Source organism: Notolabrus celidotus, chromosome 4 (assembly GCF_009762535.1).
Source record: "Notolabrus celidotus isolate fNotCel1 chromosome 4, fNotCel1.pri, whole genome shotgun sequence".
Taxonomy (NCBI): domain Eukaryota; kingdom Metazoa; phylum Chordata; class Actinopteri; order Labriformes; family Labridae; genus Notolabrus; species Notolabrus celidotus.
Window position 1 is genome coordinate 37,037,549 of NC_048275.1, and position 22,342 is coordinate 37,059,890.

At 42.0% G+C, this 22,342-nt stretch overlaps 1 protein-coding gene across 1 annotated transcript; it reads left to right on the forward strand.

Annotated features, from left to right (window-relative positions):
* Window positions 1-496: 496 nt before the first annotated feature.
* Window positions 497-20,763, forward strand: hells (helicase, lymphoid specific). The gene is made up of 23 exons (XM_034681744.1): window positions 497-837; window positions 1,266-1,363; window positions 1,601-1,719; window positions 4,178-4,300; window positions 5,014-5,055; window positions 5,141-5,174; window positions 5,305-5,363; window positions 5,449-5,490; window positions 5,650-5,877; window positions 6,295-6,477; window positions 6,951-7,094; window positions 8,269-8,465; window positions 9,373-9,466; window positions 9,780-9,941; window positions 11,421-11,563; window positions 11,663-11,807; window positions 13,065-13,148; window positions 13,322-13,441; window positions 13,639-13,755; window positions 15,783-15,942; window positions 16,181-16,277; window positions 16,365-16,441; window positions 20,109-20,763. The coding sequence occupies exons 1-23, from the start codon at window positions 830-832 to the stop codon at window positions 20,195-20,197; spliced, it is 2,565 nt and encodes an 854-aa protein (XP_034537635.1). The 5' UTR covers window positions 497-829; the 3' UTR covers window positions 20,198-20,763.
* The last annotated feature ends 1,579 nt before the right edge of the window (window positions 20,764-22,342 follow it).

Here is a 22,342-nt window from a genome sequence, read left to right on the forward strand (position 1 = left end):
GTTACATTAATAATATGTATATGCAAAGTATTCGGTCAGTAAATGCCATGGTAAATGCACATAAAGTCTACATTCGCGGGAAATATCAGCTTAGGTGTGGCAGACATTTTGACTCAGAGGGGTGACTTTTCTGTTGCATTGTTGTTATTATCTCTACATGAAACTCTCTGTGGTCTGTTAATGTAAATAATATTTTATTAAGAGTTACGTTTCAAATATATATGTACATTGTTTTAGGTAAATGTGTTTAAACCTCTCAACTATCTACTCTCTCGATCAACTTCCCCCCATTTTCTGAGATGTGGTATCGTCCTTACTGGCGCGAAATGAAATAGCCCCGCCCACCATAAAACTCAATGCTGAGCCGTGTTTTTTTTACTGCAGTGGCGGAAGTGAAGGCATCTCGCCTTCAAAATAAAAGACAATAGCGTGTCGCTAACAGGCCACTGAGCGCAACGTTTACGTAACTTGTCTTATTTTGAAAAACTGTCACCGGACGTTCATATTCTGCCTGTGGCTGCCAGACCGGGGTTTGAACACACGCTGTGCTCCTACAGAGTACTAGTGTTGAATTCAGCTCGGTCTCTTTACAGACTTTCTTACACTTTATTTAGTTAAACAATACTTTCAGATTTTATCAGGATATCTGTTCTCCTGCACGCCGACACACTTCCGGGTCGACCTCTGGAAGCTATTTGACCACCTACTCTACAGGACTGTGTGTCAGCTTCAAGAACCTGCTTTTGTAACATTTACCTGAGACAAGTTTTTATTTTTCTCCACAAAAAATACATTTTCGTGACCGAAAACCTCTTCTCTGTTCCTTGCAATGAGCTGGTAAGTTTTATACCTGCCTTACTTTCTTTGATCTACTTACCTGTCAGTGCAGGGAGCAAACACAGCAGCACATTACCTGCTTATTTAACAATAATACTTCTAATATCTACCACCTATGATGGAAACATGTCTTCATCTTGATGTTTTCTGACTTTGTTCTTTCACTTATTGTTAATATTTAAACTTTAAAGAGCCCATTGTTTGTAACAAAGAAAAAATCTGCATGTTTTGTAAGTGCAAACTCTCACTTTATCATATCTCTCATATAAAGCATTAACTCCCTGCTAAGTGTCTGGATGCATTGCAGATGAAGAATGGAGCATTTTTAGAGTTTCACACATGTGGATGGAGTTAGTCCCTCCCCCTCAGGAGCCAGCAGGAAAAGTTCCTTCTCTGTAAATCATTTGTGTTCTTCCTGTCTCTGACAGCACCAAGGAAGAGACTCGGAGTGCCTCCCCTCACTGCCCTAAACCAGACGAGTCTCAGGAGCCTCTCGGAACCACCATGGAGACTGGAGCTGCTGAGGGTCAGTCACAAGGGCCCCCAGTCCCCCAGGGGATTATCTTGATGTTAATCCAAGTTTAATTGACGTCACCTTTCTCTCATGTCACTCACGGTTGAGATGATGAGGGGGCATTGTAGTTTGTCACGTTAATCCCTCTGAATCCTTCCAGCATGAACAACACATCATATCCAATCCAACTTTACAGAGGGACATAAAAGTATCTGCCTCAGTCTGACTCTTGCTGTTGTTTCTCTAAAGATGTGCCCGTGAAAGCCGAGAGCACAGAGTCCGAAGTGGTCATCACAAAGGAGATGGAGGACGAGGAGAAACAGGCGATGGAGGAAGGGGAGAGGAAAGAGAAGGAGATGCTTGAAAAGGTTTGTTGCTCATTTGGCCTCAGGTTATGTTTCCTCCCTCTAAAGTTGATCGTGTGTGTGGATAGTCGCAACATGTCGAGAGCTGTTCAGGAAGTCATCTGGAGCCAAATGCATCAAAGGCTGCCAGGTGCTCAAGATGAATCAAAAACCAGCTCAGGATCTCTTTGTCTCACTCTTTGGTTAACTAATCCCTTCACTCCATAGATAAACTCCTCCACTATCAGACTGCAGAGTCTGTGTGTTCAGTCTACATTAACATTCATAAACATGGCTGCTTCCTTTGCCTTCAAGTGTCATGTTGCTTTATGATAATTACAATAATAATAATAATAATGATAATAATAATGATGATAATAATAATAATAATAATAATAACTTTATTTATATAGCACCTTTAAAAAAAAACAAAAAACAAATGTTTACAAAGTGCTTTGATGAACAAAGCATGGTTCATATACAAAGTGAACCTTTAAACAGACAAGGAGGAGGAACTTTAACAATGCAAAACGGAATACAACACAAAGGGTTAAAAAATAACTGTTTAATTAAATTAAACAGAATGAAGTGGTGTGACAATAGACCAATAAATCATTGTTTATGAGGGTTTTCAAAGATAAATAAATAAATAAAAATGGAAAAGTAAATAAAAGCATTAAAAGGACAAATAAAATAAGTTTTCAGAATAAAAGGACGACATCACATCTGGAATATTAGAAAAAGTGAAAAGGATAAATTAGTAACATTAAAATAGTAAATAAAAAAACATTTGAAAAAAATAATAATCAAATAAAATATCAAATAAAATTTAAAACAAATAATTAGTTGGATGAACACTACAAATATTAATTTAAAAAAAGTTAGAAGGATGAAGTCACATAAAAGCAAGTCTGTAAAAATGGGTTTTAAGAGGAGATTTAAAAGATGTCCCTGACTCTGCGAGCCTTATCTCCTTGAGGGAGGTCGTTCCAAAGTCGAGGGGCTCTGATGGAGAAAGCTCCACCCCCTTTGGATTCAAGCCTCGACTTTGGAACAACCAAAACGCCCCCCCCTGAGGATCCAGGTGGCTCGTAATTTGTTAGCATTTAGTTTTTAGGGAATGAAGCTGATTCTAATATTAAAAATAAAATGTACCAAATGGTCGATTCAGATTTATTTTTAAAATAGTTTTTACTTATTTCTGCTTTGTTGTTATTTATTCCACCATCTGGTCAAGGGAAACACATTATTCTCCATAATAAATCCTTAGTGAACGTAAGTCATTAGTCATTACAGGAGTCAGTATACTGTATTTGAGTGAGCACAAATTCAGTCTAACAAATAAAATTATAAAAAGCATCTTTAATATAAAAAATATGTTTTTTTTGACAAAATAAAGAAGGAGCTTTAAAAGTCTCTTCAGCTGCTTCACTTATTCAAAGTGGTCCCTACAAGTTAATAAAAACAGACTTTTAAAAAAACACAAGTACTCTAATGATGTAATTAGATGCAGAAATCATCAGAAAAGCAGCAAAATAAAAAAAGTGTGATAAAGATAAATCATTTCAACATGAAATATTTAAAACTTTTTTTCTCTTTTCTCCCTGTAAGCAAAAACCTCACACTGTAAAAACATGGGGCAGACTTGTTTGCAGTTATTAACACGATGTGATGCAACAGATATCTGCCACTGTAATCTGCACATGTTCAATTATTCACATTAACAAGGTGACCATCAACTGAAGCAGATACTCTGCATGGTTCAAAACATGAACGTCATCTCTAAAGATTTCGAGTCAACAAATGCTATCACATTATTTCTGTTCACTCATTTATTTATTTATTTATTTATTTATTTTTTAACATTTTTATTAAACTCAGCCAACACAACACGAAACAACAATGCAGCCATTAGATCATTAGACTCAGAGACTGATCTCATGTACAAATATATTTTTTAAAAAGTGTGTTTTGAAAACACGTAGTCCATAGTCTGAAAGTAAAGATAAATACATAAAGGATAGTAAAACATTAAAAAATGAGTAAATAATACAAACAAAAAGTTAAATTAAATAAGAGTTGAATTAATAAATCAAAATAATTGTATAAATAATAATTAGAATAACAATAAAAATACATACAGTAAACTTTAAAGAAAATAAGAGTTAAATTAATCGATCAAAATAATTTTATAAATAATAATTAGAATAATAAAATAAATTAATACAGTAAACTTTTAAGATAAATAGATAAATACAATAATAATAATAATAATAATGTTTAGGACAAATCAGTCCATCAGAAAGTCAATCCAAAAAGAGATGAAGCATCAGGCGCCCACCTCATCCTGAAAAGATCAGTTTTTAACCGTGATGCTCTCCTTCATTTTACTCTCCCCCGTGTGACTGTGGGGGCTCGTTCACTGATTTTCTGTCTCTGTCATTGTTGTTGTTTGTTATATTCTACTAATGCTCCTCTCCAGGCTCGGGAAACATGGCAGAGAGACTCTCATGACATGCGCTTCAAGAGGCTGCAGCATCTCCTTCAGAAGAGCAACATCTACTCCAAGTTCCTGCTGACCAAGATGGAGCAACAACAGAATGAGGTAGAGAGAGAGAGAGATACAGATACCATGTATTTACAGATACCATGTATTTTCTTAAACTTGAAAAAATAAAATATACCTTAAATGGTTCCTTAAACAATTTTAGTAAGACTTGGACCCCCTTTTTTAAATATTATGACAGCCTGCAAGTCCTCTAAATAAGAAATGAACAATAGCAGAGTAGAAGAATGGATGCCACAATATTTTTATTTATTTATTTTATTTTCTCTTCCTTTTCCAATTTCTTGATTACTATTATTATTATTTATTTATTTATTGTGTGTGTGTGCGTGTTTACTTATTTATTATTGTTATTTATATTTTTACTAATGAATTATCTTATTTCCCCATTTGCTTACTTACACATTATGTGAAATCTGGGATGTGGGGTTGAAGGGAGGGCTTGGGTGGGAATGGGTGGGATGGGATGGGGCATGGAAGGGGAATGGCAACCTTAAATACTGCAGCAGCTGTTCTATGTTTTTTTTTTTGTATGTGTTTACCAGCAATGCATGCTGCAAGAAAAATGTATCATGATTACATCCATGGAAAACTCAATAAAAAAGAGAGAGAGAGAGAGAGAGAGAGAGAGAGAGGGAGAGAGAGAGAGAGAGAGAGAGAGAGAGAGAGAGAGAGAGAGAGAGAGAGAGAGAGGCAGTCTCTACCCGTCATGCGTGTTTTCTCGCTCCTGACATCTCTCATTCTGTTTTCAGGAGAAAGTCAAGAAGGAGAAACTTGAAAAGAATCCAAAGAAGGTGAGAAATAAATAAATGAACACATGAATGATTAAAGTTTTGTGTTCATTGTTCTGCTTATTAACAGAAGTTTACTTTTGTTTAGATGAAAAAAACAAACAACACTGAGCCTGAGAAAGGTAAGCAGATTTCTGTTTTTGTATTTCATAATGTTTTTCAAACCAGTGATTACTGTAAACTCTGATTTAAAAACTTAAAAACTAAACAAAACAGCAAAAAAATTCATGATTGTGTTTCTTGTTCAAAAAGATAAGAAGAAGAGGAGGAGAGAGGACGACTACAAGATAGCAGACGTCATGTCAAAAGAGGTAAGCTGCTCTTCTGTCTCTCTTGTTGTTCATATTTGTTCTGTTGATCTGCTCACGTTGTTTCCTCTTGATTCTGTCCTTCCAGGAGATCATGTCGCAGGCCAAAAGATCCAAAGTGGAGGACGAGGTAAGGCTTCACTCCATTTGTACTCTTATTCCTGTGGGTACAGCAGGTGGCTCTTGTTTTGAGGTGGAGATGGATCCTCAGGGTTGAAATCAATGACTCTAAAAGTGTCTCTGGTTGAAAAGCGCCTTAACTCGTGTCTCTGTTTGTATTTGATATCAGGACGAAGCTCCAGCTCAAAAGAAACTGGAGGCGGAGGACATCGAGAAGATGAGCGACTCCAACGAAGACATAAAGAACCGTCTGTCGGAGGCGGTGAGAGACAACGCCAAGCAGCTCCTGCATCCTGACAGGAAGGTGGACGGCCAGCCGGTCCCCGCCCAGCAGCCGCAGGCCTTCACTGGAGGGGTCATGAGGTGGTACCAGATCGAAGGCATCGAGTGGCTGAGGGTCAGTAAGGCTTCATGGAGACTTCATGTATTCTGAATTCATCTCCTGTGTGGTCCCCCCTCTTCTTCTGCCACGTGTGTTGGGTCCAGCAGAACTGAACCTGGATCGTGATTACATTAATCTGAGTCTCAAAGTTCATCTTCACCTCAGAATCAGAAGTTGTTGTACCTCCAGGTCTGTTCAGGGACTGTTCTGGAGCTTTTGTTTGATGATTTCATCTCCTGCATGAGAAAAAGAAACCAGGGGGTCTATTTTCAAGTCAGATCTTAAGTGTTCACTCTTTAATTTAAATGACTTTAGTATCCAGGTCACCTTAGATGGACCCCGTTGGTCTGCGATAGTAGAATCATATGTCATCTGGTGTCCAGCCTGCAGCCGTGTCTGACGCAGTCTGCTCTGTGTCCTCTGTGCCGTCAGATGCTGTGGGAGAACGGCATCAACGGGATCCTGGCCGATGAGATGGGTCTGGGTAAGACCATCCAGTGCATCGCTCACGTGGCCATGATGATCGAGAAGAAAGTGATGGGCCCCTTCCTGGTGGTGGCCCCTCTCTCCACTCTGCCCAACTGGATCAGTGAATTCAAGCGGTTCACACCAGAGGTAGGAGGTTTAAGTTTCTTTGTAGAGATCACTAACCTAAAGTTTCTCTCACCTGCTCCACTCCTTCATCATATTGATGGACAGGATCCAAGATGAAAACATACGTAGCCTGCTGATTTAGCATGCTAACTGAAGCTAACGTTTTAGCCACATTGTTTTGATGCTAACAGAAGCTAACGGTTTCCCCTCACCTTACGGTCTATGGTGTCAACAAGCAGAAGCTAAATGTGTCTGAACTCTTTTCAGTGGATTGATTTGACATGACGTGTGATCAGTTTGTCTCTGGTGTTGCTCATGTTAGTGAAAGTTCATAACCGCTGTCAAGCAATCAAGCATCTTACACAGCCGGAGGAAGATTAGTAAGAGAGCCGGGTAATGAGAAAAGATATAGGTGACTGTAGAAAGAGAAACTTCAGTAACCTGCTGTACTCTGTCTGATCCTGAACCGAGTCTGTGTCATGTTTCTGTCCCAGGTGTCTGTGCTGCTGTACCATGGCCCCCAGGCAGAGAGAGCCAAGATGCTGAAGCAGATCCGCAAGCCTCAGGGGGCCCTGGACATGTGTCCTGTGGTCATCACCTCCTTCGAAATCTCCATGATCGACAGGAAGTTCCTACAGGTACATCCCGACTATAGCAACATGTTTACACCAACCTTTACGGCCAAATTCCACCAGATCCGTGTCCGGTCCGTCTCCGATCTGTCACAGCTCTGAATCCGACTGATTCCAGGTGAAATGTCTGCAACAAGTGACGGCCGAATTCCACTAGATCCGTCTCCGGTCCGTCTCCGGTCCATCTCCAGGCCGTCTCCGATCCGTCACAGCACCGGATCTGATAGGTTTCTATTCTAGTCAATGTGTTAACTTCTACTGGATCCACTCTGTTGCGTTCCGGCTGCATCTCTGATCCGGCAGGTCGGAGCCCTCCAGATCAGATACACAAGACTTCTATTTTTGCCTAATGCTGGAGCACGACGCATCAATCTCAACAGAGCAGATGGAGCGGGACAGGAAGTCAGGTTTCACCAAAACAAAATGAAAACATCCGGTTAATTTTCAGAATAAAACACTCTGTGTTATCACCAGATCGTATTTCACTTAACTACAACAACAAATCGTCATGATGAGCGGAGCCAGGCCTGGAGTCAACAGGTCAGAGGTTTTCAGAGGACCAGAAAGACAACATGGATGAGGAGAGGAGGAGGAGAATCCTTCATTCAGGCATTACCGCAGGAACACCTCGGTCACATGACTCCAGCTGTCCGGCGGTCCTGCTCCGTGCTGCGTTCTGAAAACACAACCGGTGGGTGTTGATGGATGAGAGAGCACGGAGCCGGACCGTAGTGGATCGGAAATGGACCGGGCACGGATCTGGTGGAAGTCCTGTGTTACACCACTCAAATGTGTGGGTTTTCCAAGGACTCAAGTACCATGAATCAGACCAACATGTGACCAAAGAGAGGCAGCCATTAACCAGAAACCATGCAGTGTGGATTCTGATCTCTGGTTTTTCTCATGTGATCATTGAATCAGGGTTTAAATACTGTCCCTGTTATCACTTCTCAGATTTGGTGGTTGTCTGTTAGAGCTGATTAACAAAGTGTTTTCGCTTTCTGCATTCCTGCTCACATAAACAAACATACTGTGAGCGTTGTGAGCCGTAGAATAAGTCTGGTCTTTGTTTTTTAATGTGTCTATAAAATATTTCACACAGGGTTGTAAATCAGTCCGTAGATCCCTGATCTCATGACTCCTTTATAATGAGCCGCTCCTCTTCTGTGTCCTCCTCCAGCGCTTCCAGTGGAAGTACCTGATCGTGGACGAGGGCCACAGAATCAAAAACCTGAACTGTCGTCTGGTGAGGGAGCTCAAGATGCTGCCCACAGACAACAAGCTGCTGCTGACGGGAACGCCGCTGCAGAACAACCTCGCCGAGCTCTGGTCGCTCCTCAACTTCCTCCTGCCAGAGGTGTTTGATGACCTCAAGAGGTACGAACAGCTTCTGTGAAGAACTACTGATTCTTTCAAATATGCACCGACCTCTGCCAGCACATGCTCCACTTCAATCAATCTTTATTTATAAAGCACCAAATCCCAACAAATGTTCTCCTCAGACTCCAAACAGAGCAGGTCTAGACCATACTCTATGTTCTATTATTAACAAAGACCCAACATCAAGACAGGGTAAAATCCAGTCCCATCTAACAGACAGGACTCAGTCTGATCTCATCTTAATCCACCATGAGCAGAGCACTTTGCAGCATTTAGCAAGTTACAGTGGCAAGGACAAACTTCCTTTAACAGGTAGAAACCTCCAGCAGGACCAGACTCATGTTAGACACACATCTGCTGAGACCGTGTTGGAGAGAGGGATAGAGGGAGATGAAGAGAGAGAGAGATGATAGTGGAGAGACAGATAGTAGTAGTTGTTGTAGCTGGAGTCTGGAACGTCCACAGCAGCAGAGATCCAGAGGAACCTACGAGACAAGGGAGCTCAGGGACTCCAGAAAGGTCTATGGTTAGTAACTTTAATGGGACAGGAAGAGTTAAAGTAAGAGATAGGCAGCATAACTAAGATCTGGTCCAAGCCTGATCCAGCTCTAACTATAAGCTTTATCAAAAAGGAAAGTTTGAAGCCTACTCTTAAAAGTAGAGAGGGTGTCTGCCTCCCGGACCACGTGTATGAAGTGAAATGAGATTCAGCTCTCCTGCCTGAGGTGCAGTAGACTAAACCCTCGCACCTCTGTTTGTTCTGAGCTGATCAGACCTTCAGACGTGGTTCTTTAGAGAGTAAAAGTCATACCTGTTAAACTGTCCAGTTCATGTGATGAGTCTGAGTTGCTCAATGCGTCACTTTCAGTCCTGGTTCATGTCTGACCCTCTGTTTCTCGTTTAGTTTCGAGTCGTGGTTTGACATCGACTCCCTCGGTGAAGCAGAGAACGTGGTGGCTGCCGAGCGTGAGCAGAACATCCTGAGCATGCTGCACCAGGTCAGTCCTTCAAACCATCAACACACTGCACACCAATACACCCATATGACAAACATATATTCACTGTGATTAATAAGATGGCTTTAACATGAAGGTAGAATCCTCTGTAGTTTGTGTAGCTGCCTAAATCAAATGTCTAAACGTTGTCTTCATCAGTCTAAGGGTTCATGAAGATGAGGATGGAAAGGGAGGGAAGAGAAAGAAACAAAGAAAACAAATAATAAACGATAAATTTAAATGGTGATAGTTTAAAGATTCAGTATGTGAGGTATGCTAAGAGACACCCCGTGTAACCCCCACCATCCTGTCTCAGATCCTGACTCCGTTCCTGCTGAGGAGGTTGAAGTCGGACGTGACTCTGGAGGTTCCTCCGAAGAAGGAGATCGTTGTTTACGCTCCTCTGGTGGCCAAACAGGAAGCCTTTTACACCGCCGTGGTCAACAAGACTATCGGCAAGATGCTGGGTCAGGAGAAGGTAACTTCAGAATCATCTCATCCTCCTGATTTATTTCTAACACACAGGCAGAGTCTAACTCACACTTTAAATCACACGCTGGAGTTCTTCTGGATTCATAAAGATCCTTCAGCCTCTGGGTAAAGCTGGAGATGAGCTTACTATGAGTTTGTTTCAGACGTCTGTAAGTGCTGTAAGTACAGGAAAAACAATACCATGAAGAGGACCAATCACAGGGCTGGGTCTGCATCGATTCAACTTGTAGTTACTTTTTGGAGGAGGGTCATATCGGCTACGTGTGCAGGGGCTACGCAGTCCTATGCATGGGGGCAACGTGCATAGGACTGCGTAGCCCCTGCAGAAGGATAAACCAGGCTTTAGTGTGAGCAGTTTATGACCAATCCCAAACCTCTGCAGTCACCAGAACGTCACATTTTTTAAACTTAGAGCAAGTTTGTTCACACCTTCTCATTCAATGGTTTTTATTTATCTTAATTATTTTCAACATTGTAGATTAATACTGAAGACATCAAAACTATGAAATAATCTGGTTTTACCATAATCTGGATTACAACAGTAGTCAAATAGGGCTATCCATTGTGTACTAACCCTACCTCTGAACAACACAACTGATGGTCTCAAACACATTAAGAAGGCAAGTCATTCTACAAATGAACTCTTGACAAGGCTCATGTTCATTAGAAACCATTCCAGGAGACCACTTCATGAAGCAGACTGAGAGAATACCAAGAGTGTGCAAAGCTGTCATGAAGGAAAAAGGGGGCTACTTTACAGAATCTAAAATATAAAACAGATTCTGCTTTGTTTAACACTTTTTGGTTCATTCAATAATTCCATATATGTTCTTTCATAGTGTTGATGTCTTCAGTATTAATCTACAGTGTTTACAATCATTACAATAAATACAAACCCTTGAATGAATGATCCAAACTTTTGACTGGTAGTGTATGTTTGAGTAAACAAGAATTAAAGGAGGGACCTGGAGGATGTTTTTACCGTAATATATTTCTCTAGGTCTGTCCGACTGAAAGCCTGTTTAACACAGCTCCAGGTTTAAGTTGTCAAAAGAGCCTTTAATCAGCATCTGATGGAAAACATTTATTTCTGTTATCACTTGATTGGTCATAAAAGACTAAAAAAGATGAACAATATGACAGCTCCCCTAAAGTAAAGCTGGATTTGGAGCTCCCCCTACTGTTGGTCATGAAGCAGGGCGTGTGATGCTCCTCCACTTCTTGATAACAGGAGGTGAGGATGTGTCGCCTGTCTTTAAAAACAGTCATTGTTAGTCTCTGAAGAAGGCGCTTCTGTTGTTCTTGTTCCTGTTGAAACGATCTGATGTTTTGTTTTGTATACCTTCAGCAATTCTTCAACTGTTTCAGCACCGGTCTTCGCTTTTTCTCAGAGAACTGATGTTTGTTTGTTTGTCTTTTAAAGTGTTGGAGGGATTGAAGTTTTATTTTCTCCTGTCTTCTATAGACGGAGGAACCTGTTGCGTTGACATCAAGCGGCAGGCCGAAGCGTCGCAGCAGAAAGGTGGTGGACTACAAAGAATCAGAAAAAGAAACCCCGTACGACCTGGAGAAATATCTGGAGAGGGTCCGCAAGGAACAGGAGCAGAGGTCAGAGCTGCGTACACGACTCTCAGCTGTGTTTTAATGTGAGGTTTCTGTGTGAGTTTCATTTCCTCACCCTGTCTGTCCTGTCTCCAACTCCTCCAGCTCCCCTGCAGTGCTGGACGTCCAGAGCCCGCTGGACGCTCAGATCAACCTGAAGCTTCAGAACATCCTCATGCTGCTGAAGAGATGCTGTAACCACCCCTACCTGGTGGAGTATCCTCTGGACCCTGCCACACAGCAGTTCAAGGTGATGTGTGGTCTCTTCTTCTTTGGTATAGTAACATGGTGCTACAGGTGCTGTTTGAAGCACTAAAGGTGCATTTCGACCAAGAGTTCCGGGTCTTATAGCCCCCAGAACTACGTTACCCGGAACTAAAAGGTTCCTGTGCCCCCATTGTTGTCTGTGTTTCGACTGCGGGCTGAAGTCTCGAGTAGATTGTGTAAATCAGGCCAGTGACGTATGGAGGAAAAAAAAGTAAATGTACTATACCACCAGACCAGTAGAGGGCAGTAAAACAAAGAGGAATGCCATTCATCACAGATGACACCATAGAAGCAGATGGACAGGCAGGTATCATTATGAGCAACACAACAGTTAGCCTGTTAGCATGAAGAGACTCAGCTGGTCTGTTTTAGATGTTGCTATATTTCATCACAGATGGATTCACTGAATCAACACGTGAGAGGAGATAAGCGCGAGTAGCAAAGACGTTTCAACACGGCTTTAAAATCCTTTTGAACTCAAAAAGCCGTGGCAGAGATCGGCCGGTGTTTTGGTTTAAACGGCGACCCTGTTAACTGGAGACTCTCAGCCGGATGCATCCCTCATAAACGTCTTTAGACCATCATTAAATATCTGATGAGGATATTTTGAAATCTTAATGAAAACTAAACTAGTTTGCATTCCCAGGAACTCCCTCTGTGTTTCAACAGCTGTGTAAACTCCACAAACACTGACACGTTCAGCTGAAGGTCTCCAGTTTACAGGGTCACTTTTAAAACCGGAACACCAGGAGAGACGCATTCACTGTGGGCTGAGAGATGACTACTGTTACAAGCTGCTAAATCAAGAGAATCACAGCTTCTTCTTTTGAAAAGTACACACACATACAAAAAAGATAGAACAAATAAAAACTAATGAAAGAAAGAGAAATCAAGTGAATCACAGATGTGTGTGATGTTATTGTGGACGGAGGGAGGAATAAAAACACTGTGGTTAATCTACCAATCAGACACGTTCAGCATTGCAGGACCTGCCCCCCGAAAGTCCAGGGACCTTTGAAAAGTACTACCCCCCCTAGCAGGGGCTTTTAAGGGAGGAGATTATCTACCCCTGAACTAAATTTAGACCCTGAGTCCTCTGGCCGAAACGCACGTAGTTCCAGGGTAAAGTTCCTCTGGTTGAAAAACGCCTTAAGGGTACTTTAATCAGACTGCATGAAGGTCATGTTTATGTTATGTGATCCCTCCTTTATGAACTGTGCGTCCTGCTGTCTCCCTGCAGATCGACGAGCAGCTCGTGCAGAACTCCGGGAAGTTCCTCATTTTGGACAGACTGCTGCCTGCGCTGAAGGAGAGAGGACACAAGGTGAGCTGTGGGTGGAATACTGCGAAGGTGGAGGGTAAACAAAGTTACGATCAGTGTCACACAGCTAGTTCGGGAGGAGGTGTTTGTTCACCTGAGGGCAGTAAAGTGTTAAGTGTGCTGAGCTTGAACTGGAGCTAATTGTTCTGCAGCACTGATTGGTTCTTGTGATCCAGGTGCTGATCTTCAGTCAGATGACCTCCATCTTGGATCTCCTGATGGACTACTGCTACCTGCGGGGCTTCCAGTACAGTCGACTGGACGGCACCATGTCGTACGCTGACAGAGATGAAAACGTGAGTTTGCTGAAGCCTGAAGATGAAGTGTGTTTCTGTTTGCTGTGCAGCATTGAGAGCAGATGACTGTGCACGGCTCTGTGAGGATACTCTGCTCATTAGTAGAGAACATTCAAAAAAACAAAGTTGCTGCTTTCCAAAGATTCAGTGATTCTGTCATTTTGAACTCCACATCTTTCATCCCTCCTCTTCCTCAGATGACAAAGTTCTCCAAGGACCCAGAGGTGTTCCTGTTCCTGTTGAGCACCAGAGCAGGAGGACTCGGGATCAACCTGACAGCTGCTGACACTGTCATCATCTTTGACAGTGACTGGGTGGGTGCAGATTTAAGGTCCCATTGAACGTAATTCTTATCTGCTGACAACGTGTCCTAGTCGACTCTTAAGGCTGATTTATACTTCTGCATCACCCCTTCGCAGCCGGGGTGACTCGGACATGAGCCCCACATACTTGTGTCAGGGTTCCCACGCGTCCTGGAAAACCTGGAAAACAGTTGACCAGTTTTCCAGTACTGGAAAACACCTGGAAAATGGGAGAAAAAGTAAAATGTCCTGGAAAATCACGGATTATCCTGGAAAATGATTCCAACATAACTGCGTGAGACCTGACACGTTTAAAAAAACACATTCCTATTCGACATTTGTGGCCGTTTTTGTCATTCAGATCTATTTAGGTCAATTTATGCACTGATCCTCTGATTATTATTATCATTTATTTATTTCAGTAAGGCAGCTTCCAGAGTCCTTTGCTGGCTCTTTTGTTTTTTACTTAGCTAATTTTATAACTTTAGAGAAAAGAGAAAGCTGAGATGAGAGTTGCCCATCATTGTTACTTGGTTGCACTAACAAGGTGCTCTACATCTGTGGTTGCATTATTCTGTAATCAATTTGCCATCATTTTTAAGCATGTAAGAGATGATTTCATGGATAGCCATAGACTGCACGTCTTTTAATGTAGACTTCCACTGAGAGGAACATATTAGACTATTTAGGAATTTAGACTGTCATACCAGCTTGATCATCCCTGAAAATGTCCTTGAAATGTCCTGGAAAATTATCTTGGAAAAGAGTGGGAACCCTGTTGTGCGTCGGTGTGTCCGTGTCGTGCAGCAATTCTCCTCTGAAACTCTTGAGGGCAGTGTGGTCTCTTTGATAGCCGGTCGCCTGCTTCCGGCCCCGCTACGATCTCTGTTTACTTTTCCACAGAGTTTCAGAGCGTGTTCTGTTAATCTACAGCTGATACATGTTGCTGTTTATCATACAGACATGATTACATGAAGAATAGAGAGGAGGAGATGGAATACACGGCCCATGTGCGGCCGATGAGCGGGGATCCCTGATATGCTGTAAATGCAGGAAACACAATGCCCCCCCAATCCCCGGACCAATCACAAGGCTTGCAGTCCGTGTCAATTCTACGTGGAGGAGGTGCACGCCAGCTACGTTTGTAGGCCTCTGCGTAGGTAGGGGAGCTATACGGACCTCCGGCGTAGGCTACGCCGTCGATTGGACGCAGAAGTATAAATCAGGCTTTGGGCAAGGTGTTGAATGAAAACATCAACAAATCTGCAGCATCTTAGTTTCTAACCTCATTATCCATGCAGTGACCTGAGTGAGCAAGGATGCTATGATAATGAGGCTGTGCACTGATTGAGGGAGGGTGCATACTGATGCAGACGGATGCAGAGGTGGAAAAACACAGGAACAAACACAGCAAGCGTTCCAAAAGAAGCTATGCAAGTCACAAAATGGCCAATGTCACGTCTGCTGCTGTTGTTAGATCCTTTAATGAGGGTCAGTGACAAAGCACACCCGGCCTTGTACTGACTCGTGGTTGCAGTCTGAGGTGAAGAGATCGGCACCAGCTGTAGCTGGCACTTTGTTAGAAATCAAAAGCAGTCACTGTTCTCTTCAGTCCTCCGGTGCTGGGACCGAATACAGACATTTAGTTTTTTGCAACCAACAACAGAGCCATTTGTGTGTCTGACTCTAACCTTTGACATCTTAAACACAGACACAAAACTATAGTAGTGCAGAAGGAAGTGGAATCATGTGAGGAGTGGGAGTGGTTTTGCATGCATGCTTATACAGGAGCAAATTGAAAACACCTTGTTGTAGAAGCTATGGTTTCTCAGCAGGTGTGCTACAGACACGATGCAGAGGCTTTTTGCCTCCAAGTTCTCAGGACGAGTAAAGTTTGTCCAGGCAGGGGGAAAAGTGTTTTGCATCTTAAGGGACCTTTAAAATATTACATCAGGATCTTGTTTCTGAAATATGCTTTCCAAACCTTGTACATGTATACTGTTTACTCACTGTGTGGTTATTCATCTGTCCCCTCCCAGAACCCCCAGGCAGACCTGCAGGCTCAGGACCGCTGTCACCGCATCGGGCAAACCAAACCAGTGGTAGTGTACCGCCTGGTCACAGCCAACACCATCGACCAGAAGATCCTGGAGAGGGCTTCAGCCAAGAGGAAGCTGGAGCAGATGGTCATCCACAAGAGTGAGTGTCTCCACTGACAGAGAGAACCTGAGTCCTCCAGGAGGTCCATGTTCTCTGATCTCTGAAATGAAAGCAGAGGGTGGAGTGTGGAGGAACATTCAGCTTCTCTATGTCTCTCTTCATCAGTAGTTTTAGTTTGATCCATGAATCATTAAAACCTGTGAAAATTGACATGTTTCAGCTCTGTATCTCAGCATTATCTAACAAGTGTCCTGTTCTCTACGTTGTTCGTGCACAGATAAGTTCAAAGGAGGGAAGGCAGACCTGAACCAGAGTAAGAGCTGCCTTGATCTGGATGAGCTGATGGATCTGCTCAAAGCTAGAGGCACAGAGAAGTAAGACCTCCTCCTCTCCTCCAAACAAAGCTTCAGATTCTGTCAGAGGAATATAAAAAGATGATGTCTTCTCTTTGTCTCAAACAGGGAGGTGAAAGCATCTCGGGGGAAAGTGATCAGCGACAAGGACCTGGAGGTTTTGCTGGACCGCAGTGACTTACTGGGTGAGCAGATGCACAGTCTGATCAATGACAGACTTTGTGAACTCTAGAAGAATCTCAGGCTGTTTCTGACTCTCTGTGGGAGCACATATCAAGGTGTAGGGGACAGGGTTTTTTCTCCTCTTTCTATCTGCACAGCTTCATTGAAGAAGTAAAATCCTTCCCTGGTCAGAAATTATTCTCACTAAGTAGTCCCTTTCTTATTGGAGCGTGGGGCGTCTTAGACCTTTAGGGATATGGTGACACTTTTTAAAAGGTTTCCTCACCTAAGTAACAAACTTACATGAGGAACAGGAAACAGCCGTTACTCAGGCTGTCACAACATGAAAACTTGAACTTCAGTATGAATACTTGATTCTGTTTCACCACTTTGTTTTCATTAACACCGCTCACTTCAGCTGGACTCTGTGTCAGCTGACTTTTGCAGCTTTCTCTCTCTTTGGGTCATTGAGCTTTAGGTTGAAATCAAGCGGCATCCTCCGGTCTCAAAATATGAAGCCCATGTGGACGTGCTAAAAACTGCAGTTCATCGAGCTTCCACTAGAGGCTGGCTGCAGAAACACCAGAAACCACATACACACCCATTTAAAGAAGACGATCTTTACAGCAGAAATAAACATGTTTACAGCCTGGTTCAAAAAATAGTTTAGGTCTGGATAGCTCATTTCTCTATCAGCACACACTGTACAGGGGGTGCATTTTTTTTATAACGCAACAGTTCAGAAGATATTAAAGGTGACATATCACGCTTTCTTCATCAATATATATTGGTCTAAGAGGTCCCCAAAACATGTCTTTAAAGTTTATGCTCAAAAGAACACTTTGAAATCAGATTTTGGTCTGCCTGAAAAACCCTCTTCTTCAGTCCTGCTCAGAACAGTCTGTTTTCTCTCTGACCACGCCCCCTCAGGAAGTGGATGTGCCTCGGCTCTCCAGCACGTTGATCTAATGTTTACATGTTGGCTGAATATACACGGCTGCTCAGAGATCACGTTACTTCAACCCTCTGAATCTGATCCTGACGGAGAGGCGCCTGTAGCAGGACCTTTCTGAAGGATTGGTCACAGATTTAGTGTTTCTTGTATTTTTATTTATCAGTATGTAGACGTGTGTCTTGGTACACAGCTACGAACATGTAGCTATGTGGCTATGCTAACTAGCACTAGCACTTATCCATGATAAATAAAAATCATCCACTAGATCTTCAAATCTGCAGACGTGGGGAGTAAAACCGACCTTTGTGTTTATTAAGACAGCCTACAACTAGCATGCCTCCCTGCTAAGCTCCTTGTTAGCCCACGTTTGTGCAGGTAATGAAAAACGGAGGAGGAGTTGAGTTGTATTTTATACAGTCTAAAACACAGAAGTCTGAAACGGCTGGTTTCACACACATTTACAGAAAGGTGGAGAAATCAGAACAGGGGCAGAATGGATTTTTTTCATTCTTGGGGGGTTTGTAGACATGCCAGGGAAACATATTTCAGGTAGAGAACCATTAAAAAGTCCATTTTGCATGATATCTCACCTTTAAGATTACAAGTTTTGCCCATTTAAGGAAATGACTGACTTGATTGACAGGCGGGAACACTGTAGCTGTATGATATGGCCCCCACCGACGATTGACTTCAAAACAGCGCTTCAGAAACAGATGTGTGACATCACGGATCTATTATTTATACAGTCAATGGTTGAAATATGACTGTAGATCCGTTTACCATTAGATTACTTTTTTTCGCTGCTATCAAAAAAAGATGATATCTTTTGGAGTCATCAAAGTATTGAAAAGTTTGACAAACTGAATGTTAACTAAGAGCAGTGTCTTTATTTAGTGATGCACGATTTAAAAATCCTCAAAACCTGACCCCTGGAGTCCAGAGTTTGTGTGAATCAGAAGAACTGTTTGAATCTGTTGAACTGGTTTGGAAAAACTTTGTGGGCACAGATTATAAGAGACCAACATTCAGAGCTTCAGACCTGCTCAGTTAGGTCTTGGCCAAGACTGCCTCTCAGGGCCTGGGCTTCTTTGGTTGCAGTATGTTAAAGGTGACATATCATGCAAAATCGACTTTTTAATGGTTCTCTACCTGAAATATGTTTCCCTGGCATGTCTACAAACCCCCCCCCAAAATGAAAAAAATCCATTCTGCCCCTGTTCTGATTTCTCCACCTTTCTGTAAATGTGTGTGAAACGAGCCGTTTCAGACTTCCGTGTTTTTGTTACGTAACAACAATATCCGGTCTGTCACGGAGTCAGAGCTCGGAGCTTGTTCAGCCCATAGACTGTATAAAACACAACTCAACCCCTCCTCTGTTTTTCATTACCTGCACAAATGTGTGCTAACAAGGAGCTTAGGAGGGAGGCATGCTAGTTGTAGGCTGTCTTAATAAACACAAAGGTTGGTTTTACTCCCCACGTCTGCAGATTTGAAGATCTAGTGGATGATTTTTATTTATCATGGATAAGTGCTAGCGCTGGTTAGCATAGCCACATAGCTACATGTTCGTAGCTGTGTACCAAGACACACGTCGACATACTGACAAATAAACAACAAGAAACACTAAATCTGTGACCAATCCTTCAGAAAGGTCCTGCTGCAGGCGCCTCTCCGTCAGGATCAGATTCTGGATCAGATTCAGAGGGTTGAAGTAACGCGATCTGTGAGCAGCCGTGTATATTCAGCCAACATGTAAACATTAGATCAACGTGCTGGAGAGCCGAGGCACATCCACTTCCTGAGGGGGCGTGGTCAGAGAGAAAACAGACTGTTCTGAGGAGGACTGAAGAAGAGGGTTTTTCAGGCAGACCAAAATCTGATTTCAAAGTGTTTTTTTGAGCATAAAATTAAAGACATGTTTTGGGGACCTCTTAGACCAATATATATTGATGAAAAAGAGCGTGATATTTCACCTTTAATATAGACTCAGGGTCAGGCATCAAACCAAGCCTGTTTTTGAGAAAACACGATGACTTAGGTGCAGTTTTTTGCGCTAGCAGAGCCTGATTTCTATTCAAACTCAATGTGATTCAGCGTTTCCAGCACCCAGTGTCTTCAGTGTCCGCTGATTTCTGTCTCAGAGCTCTCAGTTGAAAACAGTTCAACTTTTAGAACACCGCCGCGTCATTAAAGTCACTTCCTGATCACCAACCAATCAGCTCAAAAAGGGGCGGGCCTTCTGATATCAGCTTCGTCAACAACAATGGTGGAGGTCCGTACGGAGGAGAAAAGTTCTCACTCGTTTTTTTTAAAGGGAGAATTTCCAAATTTAGAGCTGCTGCTGATGCTCTGACATGATTTATAATAGTCAATAGTTTTTACAGTTTCTTGATGAAATGTCATTGAATGAAAGAAAGTATGAAACATACAGAGCATTTCAAAACAGACCTATCGAAGCAGAAGTGCTGCGGGGACTACTTTTTAAACTAATAACAGTAAACGTTGGTGAGAAGCGCTCTGAAATCCAGGTCATGCAGCTCCCAGCACAAAAACCGGCGTTAGTGGACAGGACACCTTACTGCAGTTACCTCAGCAGATAAGATACACTGTAGATTATGAGTCTCATTGTTTCCAAAGGGGTCAAGATTACTCAGCAGAACCTTTTCAGAGACCAAAGTCCGGACTAGGTCTTTCACTGTTTCTTTAAATAACTGAAGCATGGTTTGTGTTTCCAGACAAAGGCAAGGGGAGCACAAAGAGAGAGAAGGTGGGCGTCTTCAGAGTGATCGATGCCAAAGACTCGTCGGAGATCACACTGACCTAGGAACACTTGAACTACTCGGGTACAAACCTCGGACCACTGTCCTGGATCAAAGAAGCTGACGCTGCGCACAACTGCGGTCGCTTATAGTCTGAAACTGAACCTGCTGTTTTTACTTTTTTAACTGCCTTTAAAGTTCTGTGTAAGGATTGTTTTAGTGTTTCTCTCTCTGTAAGACTTGAACACTTAATCCTGATGTTTAAACTAACCACACCACAGTGTACTCACTCAACATACTCTCAGTCAAGTTAGAAACCAGACCAGCAGACGGGCTGCCTCTGAAGGAGAGTTCAACATAGAACTGGATGCTTTCTTTTCTTTAAAGACGTCTTTACAAAATGCATTATTTTCTTTAAAGAGAGGCTGCTCACTCAACCTGCCTCCTGTTGTTAACATGCTCCTTCTTTTTCATCTGAAGAGATGAAACGAGACACCGTGTGGTCCAGTCTGTCCTTTAATTCCTTTAAAAAACTTCTGTCTCTGTTGTCTTCTGCCGTGATGTTATCAAAGCACTTTCACACATGTTCTTCGTGTCTTTTTATATAAATAAACTACCCCTTGATATCTTGTCTGTGTTTGTCTCCGTCACTTTAGTAGAGATGTTACGATGCAGTGAAGTTTTCTCCTTGGAGCTGCTGTAGGAAGTCACTTTGGCGCCCCTGTGTGGAGAAAGCTGCACCTCTCATTTGTCCTTTACATTTGAAAGAAGCTTAAAAACAGTTATCCTCTCTTTTATTCACAGTCACATGTATCACACATTAAAAAATCTTTAGATCTTCTTTAGTTAGCGCTGGCTTAGGCTTGGACCAACTCTTAGTTATGGTGCTATAGGCTTAGACTTGACACTGGGATCCTGTCTGTCCCTCTCTTTCCTCTCTGCCTGTCTCTTACTTTAACTCTGCCTGTCCCATTAAAGTTACTAACCATAGACCTTTCTGGAGTCCCTGAGCTCCCTTGTCTCGTAGGTTCCTCTGGATCTCTGCTGCTGTGTACCTGCCAGACTCCAGCTGCTACAACTACTACTATCTGTCTCACCACTATCATCTGTCTCTCTCTCTTCATCTCCCTCTATCCCTCTCTCCAACACGGTCTCAGCAGATGTGTGTCTAACATGAGTCTGGTCCTGCTGGAGGTTTCTGCCTGTTAAAGGAAGTTTGTCCTTGCCACTGTAACTTGCTAAATGCTGCAAAGTGCTCTGCTCATGGTGGATTAAGATGAGATCAGACTGAGTCCTGTCTGTAAGATGGGACTGGATCTGATCCTGTCTTGATGTTGGGTCTTTGTTAATCCTATAACGCCAAGCATATCATATTTGATACATATGTTTTTGAGACCTCTACATCATCAGTGTGATATATTTTTTTCTGAAAAAAAACTTAAGTATACAATCAGATACAAGCAGTGCACTGATAATCCACCAGGTGTGAGTAATTCATGCAGCAGAAGGACGTCACTTGAGACATCCAAAATGTCAGCTGTGGATCAGAGACCCACTCGAGGTTTTTCAGGGATATTTTTAACAATTTGGAAAAAGTTTGGATGAAAAAAACTTTCAAATTGTTCCTGAAACTTCAAGAGGAATAGTTACTGGATTGATGCAATGTAAAATGAATTAATATTTCATTACTTAATCTATAGTCGTGTTGAAAATGTGTGTATCAAAATTGATACAGCAGGTATATAAGGACATTTATTTACTGTCAATCATCATTTTATTAAATTTCATACATTATTCCATAAAGAGACTTACAGTCTTTTTATTATTTAAGAATGTGTTTACATGACATGATGAGGTATATTTAGAGTAGAAATTGAGATATCTATAAAATATATTGTATTTTTATATATATAACCTGCTGTATCATGATGATTGATGACTAGTTGAATGTTGCCATGGCTCCCTAGTGAATAATTGTCTTTTGCTCATTGATTTCCACTAAAAACTGAACAATTCAGAGAATAAATATACAATACATTAGGTTTGTTTGCAACAAAATATGTATGATGTTGTCGTGCAATACGCAAAAAATAATTTCTAGGTTTGAAAAAAATGTGAAAGAAACTCAAAGTTTGAAAGGCTAAATTTTTGGTTTTTATATGTTTTAGTTTGTTTAAAAAAGAAGACACTTTGAGTTATAAATGTACACC